Here is a 14,392-nt window from a genome sequence, read left to right as displayed (position 1 = left end):
TATGGGTTTGGAGTTGGAGAGCATCTCAGACGAGGCAACATACCAGAGTGTTGAAATGTTGTCTGCACACAGCTTTACTCTGCCACAAGATTAGAAATAAGGCCATCAAACTTTCTGCTGCTAACAGGCTCCCAATGGTTGCTTTCATTCCTGTTTGCGACTGGAGGAGGGAAAAAAAAAGAAATGAATGTTCATTTCGAGCCTTGCAAAAATTGAGGTTTCAAATATTGCATTCACCTTGAACTCTTGTAAGGTAACATCCTGAAATAAGTTGTGGTTGAGTATGGTGAGACAAAGCAAGACAATGGACCACAGGAAGCTGATAATGTTCAGACAGAATGATACCTTGATCTAAAAAAAAAAAGGAACACAATCACTTTAGCCATCTAAAGCAGTGATGTTTAAACTAAAGTCCGCAGGCTGGCCCGTTTTTATTGATCCTTGGCAATTTATGAAAATATCATTGACTATGGCCCGCACAAGAAGCTTCAGTTCTGCCTACATTGTTTTGGACTTCTCAGCTTCAACATTACTTGGAGATAATCACTTAAACAGTGCCTTCCCATGAGATCAGGGGTGAAAACCTGACATATTGAAATCAATGCGGGAAACTGTAGAATTTCAGTATTTTGTTGTGGGTTACATTCATTGTGATAAATTGAGCTATTTTGTTGATGATTTCCTTGACTTGACTGGATATTTTCTCTGTGTTCTGCAAAGCTTGTTTAAGTAGTGCATATGAAAAAAAAAAAAAAAATAGTTGTCTCGCCCCCCCGTATGGTATGGTCTCTCCTTTCAAGCTCGGGTCCTCTACCAGATGCCTGGGAGCTTGAGGGTTCTGCGCAGGATCTTAGCTGTCCCTAGGATTGCGCTCTTCTGAACGGAGATGTCGGACGTTGTTCCTGGTATCTGCTGGAGCCATGCACCCAACTTGGGGGTTACTGCCCCTAGGGTCCCAATCACTACTGGCACCACTGTTGCCTTCACTCCCCACATTTTCTCCAACTCTTTCATCAACCCTTGATACTTCTCCAGCTTTTCGTGTTCTTTTTTCCTGATGTTGCTATCGCTCCGGATTGCTACATCTATCACTATTGCTGTCTTCTGATGTTTATCCACCACCACTATGTCAGGCTGGTTGGCCATAACCAGTTTGTCTGTCTGAATCTGGAAGTCCCACAGGATCTTGGCTCGATTGTTTTCGACCACCTTTGGAGGTGTTGCCCACCTTGACTCTGGGGTCTCCAGTCCGTACTCGGCACAGATGTTCCTGTACACTATGCCTGCTACCTGGTTATGTCGTTCCATATATGCCTTGCCTGCCAGCATCTTACATGCTGCTGTGATGTGCTGGACTGTCTCAGAGGCGTCTTTGCATAGCCTGCACCTGGGGTCCTGTCTGCTGTGATAGGCCCCGGCCTCTAATGATCTTGTGTTTAGGGCCTGTTCTTGAGCTGCCATGATCAGTGCCTCCGTGCTGTCTTTCAGTCCGGCCTTTTCAAGCCACTGGTATGTTTTTACCATGTCAGCTACCCCCTCAATTTGTCGGTGGTACATACCATGCAGGGGCTTGTCCTTCCATGATATCTCCTCAGGGTCCTACTCCTTACTGGGCTTCTGTTGCCCGAGGCATTCAGAGAGTAGGTCATCACTGGGGGCTATTTTCATGATGTACTCTTGGAGGAATGTAGTTTTCTCCTGGATAGTGGCTCTGATACTCACTAGTCCTCGGCCTCCCTCTTTCCGCTTTGTGTAGAACCTCAGGATGTTGGACTTAGGGTGATACCCTCCGTGAATTGTAAGGATCTTCCTTGTCTTGATGTCGGTAGCCTGCATCTCTACCAGCGGCCAGGATACGATGCCGGCAGGGTATCTGATTACTTGTAGGGCATAGCTGAGGACCTGTCTCACCCTCTGTAAGTATTTGGTTGTTGCAGACCTCCTAGTTGTCTCCTCATGGTTCCCATTTGCCTTTGGGATCCCCACGTATTTGTAGCTGTCCTGCACATCAGTTATTTTATCTTCAGGTAGTTCAGCCCCTTCAGTTGAGATTACCTTCCCTCTTCTGGATACCATTCATCCACACTTATCTAGTCCGAATGACATCCCGATGTCATTGCTGTATATTCTCGTGAGGTGAATCAGAGAGTCGATGTCATACTGGTTCTTGGCATACAGCTTGATATCATCCATGTAGAGGAGGTGTCTGATGGTTGTTCCACTTCGGAACTGGTACCCGAAACCACTCTTGGTGAAGATCTGGCTGAGGGGGTTTAGGCCTATGAAGAACAGTAGGGGGGACAGAGCATCTCCTTGGTAGATACCGCATTATGGTATATACAGGGGTGCACATAAGTGGTCCGCATGCGCGCATGCATACTGGACGTAGACAAACGCGCTGGCCCTCAATGGCTTCCATACGCTTTTGCGTACCGATGGCTGACCACTGTATTTGCGGCGGACACGAGAAAATCACTTCTCAAAATGTCAAAGAGGCAGGCCCCACTGAGTAATTATTTCCGTGTTCCCCCACCCCGTCAAAATACAGACAGACGACAGAGACGTCACCAGAGCTACCGAATAAAAGGACTTTTGCTGAAAAGTGGCTGCAGGAGGTACCATGGCTAGAAGCAAATGATGCTCGCACAGAAATGTGGTGCAACATTTGCCGTGAGAATCCCAATGTCGCTAATAAGAGCAGCGCATTTTATGTAGGGTCAAAGAATTTTAGCCATCCAAACTTTGAAAAGCACGAAAAAAACAGAGCATGTGGCAATTAAGCAAACTATCGATGTCAAACAGGACCCCACTCGCCCTATGGACATGTGGTGGAATAAAGTTATTGAAGAACAGCGCCATGCACTGACAAACGTGTTTTTGCTCGCATTTCACAAAGCTAAACATGCACGTTCAATGAGCTCTTATGAGGAGGACATCCCACTTTTACAAAGGCTTGGAGTTAATGTGGGAGCCGCATATGAATGCCCTTTATTTTGAATTAGTGCTTTTATGTTTATTTCTTTACGTTTCACTTCGAAGTAATGGCAACTTTGTTGTGCCAGTTGATGTTAATCAAGCGTTATTTGTTTATATAATTAATTAAAGGTAATTGGCTCTAAGTAAAGGTTGTCATAATTTTATCGCATCAGGCGGGTCGGCTCTCCCAAAAAAATATGTGCACCCCTGGGTATACTGTGTATATATATATATATATATATATATATATATATATATATATATATATATATATATATATATATATTCAAAATTGTCCAATATGCATGTGTGATACATCATTGGAATGCTTAAAATCTCAATTTTCTGGGGGAAGAAAAATTTTGAACTGGAGGGCATTTAAAAAAAAAAAAAAGTGTTTCTTCTTAAACAGCAAAACCCTATCTGGAGGTGAGAACACGCGAGAGCAGAATTACAGACGCCATGACTTTAACGAGCTATTATGGCATACTTATCTTGTTTTGATCCAAAAACTCCATGTAGCATCTATCACTGAGTGTCAAGACACAGCTGTGAATGGCCAAAGCTGGATTTTTTTGGGATTTTATGTGTGAAACATGGTAATATAACAAGGGTCGTGATGCAGAAATCGCAGACATCAGGGAGTGGTTGAGAGGTTTTTTTTCATATATTTACCCTTCTAAACGTTTTTTTCCCCCAATTTTTCTTTGTTTGGATCGATTATTTATCATTTAACATATCGGAGAAAATGCAACAGTAACAAATACAATTAAGCGATAGTTATGAGGTAGATATCCGTGACTATTTTACAGACGCCATTTTTTTTCAATGTGACATAGTTTGTTTAAAAAGGCTAAAATATGTGAGGGAATAAATTTTTTAAAGTCTTTTTGTTTTTTAAATGAAATATGAGACATCAATTAATGATTCTAAGCTAAAAATGACAGACATTTTGAATAATAAATCTAATTAATGACCTTCGTTTTATGGCTGGGTTGAAACAAAAGCAGTTGTGCGACGTCTGTAAACAGGGGTTTTCAGGGTAAAAGGGACTAATTAAAAATTGTTCTGGGGCTTAATGCACCATGAATCTGCTATGGCAGCATATAGACATGTTGTTCTATCAAACACAACATTTGTTTTGGCTTAAAATACAGCAGTTTCTTTTATAGAGGAGTGCAAGAGCAGAAACTGCTTTTTTAGTCTTGTCTGTGTTTTCCGTCATATATATACAGTATATACACACACACACACACACACACACACATACATATATATATATATATATATATATATATATATATATATATATATATATATATATATATTAGGGCTGTCAAAATTATCGCGTTAACGCGCGGTAATTAATTTTTTTAATTAATCACGTTAAAATATTTGACGCAATTAACGCACATGTCCCGCTCAGACAGTATTCTGCCTTTTGGTAAGTTTTACAGCAAGGCTTTTTGTGCTGTCTAACAGCGAACTCTTGTGGTCGCTTTGCGACATGGTTTATTTTTTTCTTGCCAGTTCAATATTGCTGCATGACGTCTCGAGCTGACGCCTACGTTGTAATGTTGTGCTTATATGATCCTTGGACAAGATTTGTCGGTAAGTATGGTTGTTGTAAAGAATGTACATATTATGTTAGTAAGCGAAATGTTCTGTTTTTTGTATGAGACGCTTTTTGTTTTGTTTAGTGAACCTGTATAGCGTGCTAAGCTAACGTTGTTGCTAATGCAATGCTTGTGTACTTTTTTTTTGTAGTTTTATGACGGTCTAAAGAGGACAATGGTTTGAGGCTATTTTATTAATAAATCAGATGAAAAAGGAAGAAGTCTGATTATTAAGGTGTCGTTCACTAGCTGTCTAGCTTTGGAAAAAGTAGACGCTTCCAAGTGAGGACAGCATAGACAGATTTAAATGACAGTAGAGTGAAATGCCCCCTACAGTCCTTATGTACCGTATGTTGAATGTACAGTGGGGAGAACAAGTATTTGATACACTGCCAATGGGTTTTCCCATTGGCAGTGTATCAAATACTTGTTCTCCCCACTGTATATATCCATCTTGTGTCTTATCTTTCCATTCCAACAATTTATTTTACAGAATATATATATAATTTACAGAAAAATATGGCATATTTTATAGATGGTTTGAATTGCGATTAATTGCGATTAATTACGATTAATTAATTTTTAAGCTGTAATTAACTCGATTAAAAATTTTAATCGTTTGACAGCCCTAATATATATATATACATATATATACACATATACACATTTATACACATATACACAATTTTATTCCCAATATACTTATACAGATAGATACATACTGTATACTTAAACATTTATTGCCATTGACTGTTACAGACACCAAATCTATTTCAACTGAGAAAGCTGGCGTTGACTGATCATGTTTCACTACCAACGTTCGGTCGATGATTTTTGATCACATGATCGGATACACCCCTAATACACACACAAACGTATAGTACATTATATATTACACAAGAAAACACATTAGCATACTTACCACACGAATGTTGCGAACATGTCCTGCTGCATAGGTCAGCATTCCACCGAGCAAAAACTAACATTGATGAAAGAAATGAACATAAGATTCCAAAAATGAGTGCAAAATGTCATTTTAAACATGAATCAACATGGAATGAAACTGAATGGTAATTACCGGGGTGTTGGAAAAGATGACGAGCAAGTTAACATATGTCTGATTGAGCCCGCTGAGAATGGCAATCAACACCCCAGCAAGGAATTGTGCTGCCTATAGATTTCAAAGAACAATCAATAGATTCAAACCTCGGTGCAATCACTGACGAGAAATAAGTACACTCAACAATTCAATGTGAAGCTTCTCTAAAGTAAACCTTTTATAAAGGGGCAGTGGTGTGTTAAATTTAAGAGCCACTGTTCAGTTCTGCAATTCAAAAATGCTAATTGTAATAAAGATAAAATTGAAGTATGACCTTGTAAGTAAAGGTACAACAGAAAAAAAAAAAAATCATTTAAACAGGGGTGTCCAAACTTTTTCTTCCGGGGGCTGCTTTCAGAAAAATTGAAGAACGCAAGGTCCAAATAACATTTTGAAAATTGAGTAAAAATTAAGAAGCTAAGAAAGGTGAAACTTATTATCAGCAAAAGGTCACTCAACATTAACATTATTTAGACATTATTTCTTATTCATATTATTATTTATTTTATTTTTAACATTTTATCAACATATTCAATCCCATTGCTAAATTAAATCAAAACTTAAAATCATGAAGTTTACCGCTAGTAGACGTTGAATCCATTTGAACTGGCAGGGTGGCAGCGAATGAACAAATCGCCCATTCCTCCCACTTCAAATGGATTGGATGTCTAGCGCTGTCAATGGAAGCCAAAAAGATAAAAAAATAAAAATTTGGTTTTTCTCTGGCCAAGAAGCAACTTCACATCAATTAGGTTATCACTAGTAGACATCCATTTGAACTCTAATCTACCACTCTACCACTTTGGATTGGACAATTAGCACTGTCAATGGCTGCCAATGAGTTAAAATTTTGGCCAGAAATTGGTGCATTTTCATCAGTTTTAAAATTAATACTCTAACCTCCTTAATATACATACATACATACATACATACATACACACACACACACACACACACACACACACACACACACACACACACACACACACACACACACACACACACACACACACATACTGTATATGTACAGTATATACAGTCATGTGAAAAAATTAGGACACAGTATGGAAGCCTGTGTGTTTTCTAACATATTTGGTCATATAAATGTTTAATATCAATTTTAACAATCTTGAGAGATTCAAGTAATAGAACTAAAGAATTCAAACTGAAAAAAGATATTTTATAACTTTCTGTAAAAGGAATTTTAAATAAATGTGATTTCTGTTGAAGAATAAATTAGGACACCGCCACATTCAATCCCACTTAAAATGGCTAAATTCACACACAGGTGTATCACATCGGGTGCACATGATTAGAACATAATTACCCAGTGTTTTGAAGGAGGCTTTCCTTATTTAAACCTCACATTTAGTTTGGTGTGCCCCTGACTGTTGAAGTGAGAGAAAATACCATGGTGAGATCGAAGAAGCTGTCTGAGGCCTTCATAAAGAAGATTGTAGACGCTTATGAGTCTGGTAAGGGATTTCAAAAGATCTCAAAAGAATATAAAATCAGCCATTCCACTGTCCGGAAAATAGTCTACAAGTGGAGGACATTCAAAACAACTGCCAACATGCCCAGGTCTGGCTGTCCAAGCAAGTTCACCACAAGAGCAGACCGCGAGATGCTAAAAGAAGTCTCCAAAAACCCTAAAATGTGATCACTGGACCTAAAGCAGGCTCTTGCTACTGTTGGTGTGAAAGTGCTTGCCTCTACAATCAGAATGAGACTTCACAAGTTTAACCTTCATGGGAGGTGTGCAAGGAGGAAACCTTTGCTCTCCAAGAAGAACATGAAGGCCAGACTGAAGTTTGCCAGAGTGAATGTAGACAAAGACCAGGACTTCTGGAATAATGTTCTTTGGACAGATTAATCTAAGACTGAAATTTTTTGGACACCAGAACAGAGGACATGTTTTGTGTAAACTCAATACAGCATTCCAGGAAAACAACCTCACACCAACTTTGAAGCATTAAGGTGGAAGTGTGGTGGTTTGGGGATGCTTGGCTGCAGCAGGACCTGGCCAGCTCACCATCACAGAATCCACCATGAATTCTATCGTGTATCAGACGGTGCTTGAAGAACATGTGAGATCATCTGTGAAAACATTAAAGCTGAAGCGAAACTGGACCCTGCAAGATGACAATGACCCAAAACATACCAGTAAATCCATCAAAGACTGGCTGAAAAGGAAGAAAGTCCTGGAATAGCCGAGTCAAAGCCCAGATCTTAATCCCATTGAGATGCTTTGGGGTGACTTGAAACGGGCTGTACATGCTAGAAACCCCTCAAACATCTTACAGCTGAAAGTATTCTGCGTTGAAGAGTGAGGCAAACCTTCTTCAGACCAATCTCAATGACTGGTAGATGGTGACAAAAAGTGTCTCACTGAAGTTATGTCAGCCAAAGTGGGTGACACTAGCTGGTGGTAGGGTGTCCTAACTTTTTCCTCAGTTAGAATATCCATTTTTGTTAGTATATTTGGTATATATTGGATATATTTTTGTTGTTTACCTGCAATCAAGTCACTTTCTTTTCCAGAGATAAATGAAAACAAGATCAGACATTGATATGTGAACATTTCTTAATAAAGAAGTGTTGAAACTGAGAAATGAAACAGAGTGGAGCCTGTGCTCAAGCTTCATGTGCTGGCCAAATTCATTTATATTTTCATAATTTGCTGCGAGCCCCCCAAGAAATCCTTGCGGGCCTTCGTTTGGTCACCACTGTCTTAAAATGACCTTATGAAGTAGTAAATAATGGGAGCGATAGTCACTACTTTTTCAACTTCAAAAAATCTCCACTTACCCCGAGAGGTTTTGGGTAGCCATAGTAAGTAAAAACTTTGAAAGAGTCTCGGAAGACGCACTGAAACTCTTTCGGCATCACCGGGCCAAGTCCTTCACTGTCCTTTCCAATAGGAATATTGATAATTATGGCGTCAACACAAACAAATGCCTTCCTCATCATCCTTCAGGAACACCAAAGATTAGGTTAAAGCCAATCCATATATAAGCACCATACTAAATTTCCTTCACCTGATGTGCGTCCAATGAGTTGAGCAAATACTGTAAATGACAGTGATGATTATTGTTTCTCGCACACACACGACTACTAATACAGTCAGATGAAGCCTTTCAAAAGACAAAATAAACTTCCTTTTTAACACTACCTCACCCGTTTTGAAGCTATGTTAATCAATACATACCTTAAAATGCGGCGAAGATGATTTTACAACCAAGTGTTGGCTGAGTGAGGAAGTAACAAGTGTGACCTCCTCTCTTTGTTACATCTACTCGCCGAGAATTGTACTTACTAAGAAAGCCGCTTGTTAAAGGGACGAGCACATTCTGACACGGTAAGAAACAATATTTGAAATCCTTTTTTCCCCTTCAACATTAAGTCATGGAAGCCTTTAAATCAGTGTCATGCTTTTCACAAATTTAAGTTAAAATTTTGAAGATTTGAGTATCTTTCATTTCTGGCACGTGACACTATTCTATAAAGTATTTAGAAATAATGGGATTCCAAATGAGACTCACAAATTGCATTTATCACTCAAAAGGAAAAAATAAACATGAGAATGTGGCTAAAGAAATTGAATATCACAGGGTCAGTCAATGTATGTATTTTAAATTACATGTACTGTATTTACCATGTAATAATACTTGAGACTTTTTTGGTTGATACATTGTGAATAATTTATAAATATACTATATCAAATATGTACTAGTCATAAATAGCACAAGGAAATTGTTAAACATAAAATATGACATTTAAAATAAAATGTAAGAATGAAGTGAATGCAGTGTGTAAAAGTATGAATTTAAATCTTATAATTTATTTACAATTTATGTAAACAATAAAATACAGCATTTTGTATTTGAATGTGCAAAAATGTGTTGTACTTAAGAAAAAAAAAAAATCAAATGTAACAAAATACAGACCTGGAACCACTTCTCAAGAAAAAACATGTTGCATCAGAAATAATTTAAATGACGTTTCGAGTAGGCAATACTACAAAAGCACTGCTGTGCTATTATGTTACAACATAAATTATGTTGCAAAAGTTAATATATTAATAATATTGATTTTTAAAATGTAGAAAAGTGTTCAACAGTAGAATATGTTGCATATTAGGTTGTAAAATAATTCATGTTTATTTTGTAAAAACTATCAGTGTCTTCACAAAGGTTAATGTAATTATTTATGATGTTAAAATTAAATGCTATTCGATGTCTTCAAAATTTATATGCAATAGTTAGTAGCCCAATCAAGCTCAAAATTTAAAAAAAAAAAAGGTTGGTAAACTCCAATTTAAATCAACTGAACTAATGTATAGAATAATTTTATATTGTATAACTTTTAATTTGTAACTTCCTCTTAAAAAATTGTTTCTTTTTTTATTTGTTTCACTTTTATTTCATGTAATATTGTCTCTACATGATGCAAAAGCCAGTAATGCGTGCTTCAAACAACCATAAAACGATTTATTATTTACATATAACTACACTTGCTCATACAGTGGTATGAAAAAGTTTCTGAACCTTTTGAAATTTCTCACATTTCTGCAGAAAATCACCATCAAATGTGATCTGATCATTGTCAAAATCAAACAAATGAAAATACAGTATCTGCTTTAACTAAAACCACCCAAACATTTATAGTTTTTCATATTATAGTGAGGATAGCATGCAAACAGTGACAGAAGGGGGGAAATTAAGTACAGTAAGTGAACCCGCTGCCTAAGGAGACATAAAGAGCAATTGAAACCAATTTTTACCAAACATTTTAAGTCAGGTGTATGCCCAATCACTGATGAGTGGTTTAAAGCTGCCCTGCCCACTATAAAACACACACCGGGTAAGAATTGTTTTGGTGAGAAGCATTGTCTGATGTGCATCATGGTTCGATCATAAGAGCTGTCTGAAGACCTGCGATCAAGGATTGTATAAAGCTGGGAAAGGATACAAAACCATCCCTAAAAGTCTGGATGTTCATCAATCGACAGTCAGAAAAGTTGTCTACGAATGGAGAGAGTTTGGCACTGTTGCTCCTCTCCCAAGGAGTGGCCGTCCACCAAAGATGATGCCAAGAGTTCAGCGCAGAATAATCAGAGAGGTAAAAAAAGAACCCTAGAGTGTCCGCTAAAGACTTACAGAAATAACTTGCACAGTCCAATATCTCTCTGCACATATCGACTTATATGTAGAACAACGGCCAAAAATGGTGTTCATGGGAGGACACAACGGAGGAAGCCACTGCTGTCTAAGAAAAACATTGTTGCTCGCTTAATGTTCGCAAAAAGGCACTTGGACACTCAGCAGAAGTTTTGGCAAAATATTTTGTGGACTGATGAAACCAAAGTTTAATTGTTTGCGAGTAACACACAACATCATGTGTGGAGGAAAAATGGAACAGCTCACCAACATCAACAACTCATCCCCACTGTGAAGCATGGTGGAGGGAGCATCATGATTTGGGGCTGTTTTTCTACCTCAGGGCCTGGACTACTTGCAAACATTAATGGAAGAGTGAATTCAAAAGTTTATCAGGATGTTTTGCAGGAAAACCTGAGGCCCTCTGTCAGACAGTTGAAGCTAAAAAGAGGATGGATGCTGCAACAAGACAATGATCCAAAACACAGAAGTAAATCAACTTCAGAATGGTTTCAGAAGAACAAAATACATACACTTTCTGGAGTGTCCGAGTCAAAGTCCAGATTTGAACCCCATTGAGATGCTGTGGCATGACCTAAAGACAGCGATTCATGCCAGACATCCCAGGAATCTGATTGAACTACAGCAGTTTTGTAGAGAAGAATGGGCCAAGATTAGTCCTGATCAATGTGCCAGACTGAACTGCAGCTACAGGAAGTGTCTGGTTGAAGTTATTGCTGCCAAACGGGGGACACAAAATATTAAATGTGATGGTTGACATTTTTGTTTTACTATTTTTCCCCCTGCTGTCATTGTGTGCATACTGTCCTCATTAAAATATAAAAACCATAAATGTTTGGGTGGTTTTAGTTAAAGCAGACACTTTTTTCATCTGTGTGATTTTGACAAAGATCAGATCACATTTGATGGTGATTTTATGCAGAAATGTGAGAAATTCCAAAAGGTTCAGATACTTTTTCATACCACAGTATAAACAAAATTCTTGATTATATAATTTACAGGTTAGTGACTTATGGCTTGTTCAGATGTGAAATTGGAGATTCAAGATGAGCAAGATCTGTGCCGGGACATCGACAAATGTCCTCAAGTGGTACGATACCAGGTCACAAGGTTCCTGAAGGATGAGAGACACGCTGTGCCAGACCACATTCACATTGCTGTGTTGGGGGTAAGGCTGGCCTGCATATTCCTCAAAATAGTATGTGGGAAATGTGACAGAATTGATTTGCGGGCACTGAACAACAGGCACAGCGACTACTGGGGTGAAACGTATTCGATTATTATCAGTATGATTCAGCTATTGTCCTTGAGGCATTTGAATTTTCTTTAAAGTTCTAGATAAAACAATTAAAATTAATGCACGACAGGAAAAATGGAAGGTTTGTGGTGTTTAGCTCACGGATGTCCAGCCTGTTTTAATGTCAGCAACAGGAAACTGATATGTTCTTGTGGTCTTTCTCTGAAATGGTTGATTGAGCTAGTTTTGCATGCATTGTACAATGACCTGATTTTATATTGCAACAAAATAGTGCAGAAAAATCAACTAAAGTATAAATATATTGATAGTATTTTTTTTTTTTTAAACAAATTTTGTAATATTTATTATAAATCTATCATTTCAGTCCTTGCAGGTTGTCGGTGGACTACTCAGTGTTGGAATCGGTCTCACGTTTGCCGTAAACCTGGCGATGGATCAGTTGCTAGTCATGCTGTTCAGAGTGTCTCATTTCACTGGGATTCTTGTGAGAAGTCCATTTTTATAATCACAATGTATTTCTTTCACAATAATTTGAAACTTCGCTGCCTTTCAGTTCATAGTTGCAGGAGTCGTTTCGTTCATGCTAGTGCGATATCCAGGATTGCTACCTGTAAGTGAGCATGATAAAATTGCATGCTAATCAGGGGTGAAAGTGGCTAGAATTTCTTGCCAGAACTCCCCGACGTGAAGGTGGCCACGGAGCCAGAATTGTTATTTATTTATTTATTTTATTCTATTCTTTATTCTTTCTTTTTTTGGAGGGGGGTTCAAACCTCTTAAACTACTGAAATGCATAGAAAACTGTTTTAGCACTGTTATTTCTATAACACATAAAAAACTGATTTCCATTCAAAATTGTATTTTTTTCAATGATTTGCAAAATAAAAGTTAACAAAAACAGCAATAACCACAACCTCCATCTCCTAAGTTTTATTTCCCCTCATTTCCTCACATACTAAATGCCAAATCTCAATTTTAACTACCGGTACTTACGAACATAGGATATATATTAAAATTGAAGTTAATGTAAACATTTACTTTTTTTTTCAATAAAGATATAAATAACATACATTCAGAAAAATAAGTACAAATGACTTATACTATGCAGAGTGAAATGGAATATATTTTGAAGATTGCGCAAACATTTACTTTTTTAAATCATAAGGAAATTAATAAGTAGCCTAACATAAATGAACAAATATAAGTCCAAAGTGCACTTTGCTCTGGTTTGCTCTTAAAGTTTTGATCAATTTCATGTTGCATTGCCCTTTTTTTGTCGCATCAATTCAACAAGCTTTTTTTTTTTTTTTTTTTTTTGCTGTTCCACAATACATGCACATTTGAACCAATCAGAGCTAACCATCTCTGCTGATCACATGTCAGTATGTCAGCCAGTTGAACGGGTAAATGAGTTCAGGCATTTTGCTTTGTTGCGTGCATTCGCACAGTGACGTGACTCATCATTGTCAGACTCAGAAAACTGCTGGGGAAACCTCCACGCTGTCCGTGGAATAAAATCAATAATAAATATTGGAGGAAACGGATTACGCTACACAAGTACTTTATTATGCTTATTGTTAACACTTGTGTATGTAAATATCTGATGTTAGTAGATTGTTTTCTTCTTGGAGCTGAAAATGCATGTGTGGCAGCTTAGCATTCATTTATTTTTTTTATTTTACATAGTGTTTTGACAGTTGCTGTCTTATTTTTGGAATCAAAGCACAGTGTACCCGAACAGCATTCCGGCCCTCAGTCTTATACTGAAACTGCGTTCTGGCCCTGAATCTTATACCGGAACTGCGTTCCTGACCGTTCTGGCCCACTTTCACCCCTGATGCTAATATATAGTACTGTATTTCTTATCATTTTATTGAAATAATACCCATATATTTTGCAGGTGTCCCTCGTTATCAACAGAGGCTGTATTGTTATTGGATTAGTTGCTGTTAGTCTTACAGTTGTAGACTTCAGTCAAGGGAAATATAAAGATGACCAAAATTTCAAGGTGAGACGATGCTGAAATTAAATAAATGTCTTAAGTGTTTTGATAACCCCGCCCCCCTTTAAATGTCTTCATAGATTCATGTGCTGGAGCTTTGCATGTTGGGACTTCAGCTTATTCTTACTGTGACTCTCTCTGTAATTCTTTGCCTGGACAGAAAAGTATCACATTGAATGATTAAACCTTTATGGGGAAAAAAAAAAAAAGAATTTTGAGGAGTGTTTGGTGGGTGAAAAAAAATTGTGATAAATGTGTTCC

General features: G+C 37.7%; 2 protein-coding genes across 3 annotated transcripts in view; one reads left to right on the top strand and one right to left on the bottom strand.

The window, feature by feature from the left end:
* LOC130914557 (uncharacterized) overlaps positions 1 to 9,331 on the bottom strand; it is a 10,073-nt gene extending 742 nt beyond the window's left edge. The window contains exons 1-5 of the mRNA XM_057833840.1: positions 8,500 to 9,331; positions 5,671 to 5,763; positions 5,515 to 5,571; positions 238 to 351; positions 44 to 160 (exon numbers count right to left, since the gene is read on the bottom strand). Coding sequence (XP_057689823.1) covers positions 44 to 160; positions 238 to 351; positions 5,515 to 5,571; positions 5,671 to 5,763; positions 8,500 to 8,661 — 543 coding nt within the window. The 5' untranslated portion in view covers positions 8,662 to 9,331. The remainder of the gene's footprint in view (positions 1 to 43; positions 161 to 237; positions 352 to 5,514; positions 5,572 to 5,670; positions 5,764 to 8,499) is intronic.
* Positions 1 to 14,392, top strand: part of si:ch211-269k10.4 (uncharacterized protein LOC100150242 homolog) — a 22,697-nt gene extending 8,305 nt beyond the window's left edge. The window contains exons 1-6 of one of the 2 annotated variants that reach the window (XM_057833841.1): positions 8,966 to 9,049; positions 11,873 to 12,039; positions 12,494 to 12,613; positions 12,683 to 12,739; positions 14,030 to 14,137; positions 14,212 to 14,392. In XM_057833841.1, coding sequence (XP_057689824.1) covers positions 11,884 to 12,039; positions 12,494 to 12,613; positions 12,683 to 12,739; positions 14,030 to 14,137; positions 14,212 to 14,307 — 537 coding nt within the window. In that variant the 5' untranslated portion in view covers positions 8,966 to 9,049; positions 11,873 to 11,883 and the 3' untranslated portion in view covers positions 14,308 to 14,392. Of the gene's footprint in view, positions 1 to 8,965; positions 9,050 to 11,872; positions 12,040 to 12,493; positions 12,614 to 12,682; positions 12,740 to 14,029; positions 14,138 to 14,211 lie in introns of those variants that run through there. The other variant, XM_057833842.1, reaches the window with a different exon arrangement.

Source organism: Corythoichthys intestinalis, chromosome 4 (assembly GCF_030265065.1).
Source record: "Corythoichthys intestinalis isolate RoL2023-P3 chromosome 4, ASM3026506v1, whole genome shotgun sequence".
In the NCBI taxonomy this organism is placed as follows: domain Eukaryota; kingdom Metazoa; phylum Chordata; class Actinopteri; order Syngnathiformes; family Syngnathidae; genus Corythoichthys; species Corythoichthys intestinalis.
The sequence above is the reverse complement of the archived record's forward strand: the minus strand, read 5'-3'. Positions and strand labels throughout refer to the sequence as shown.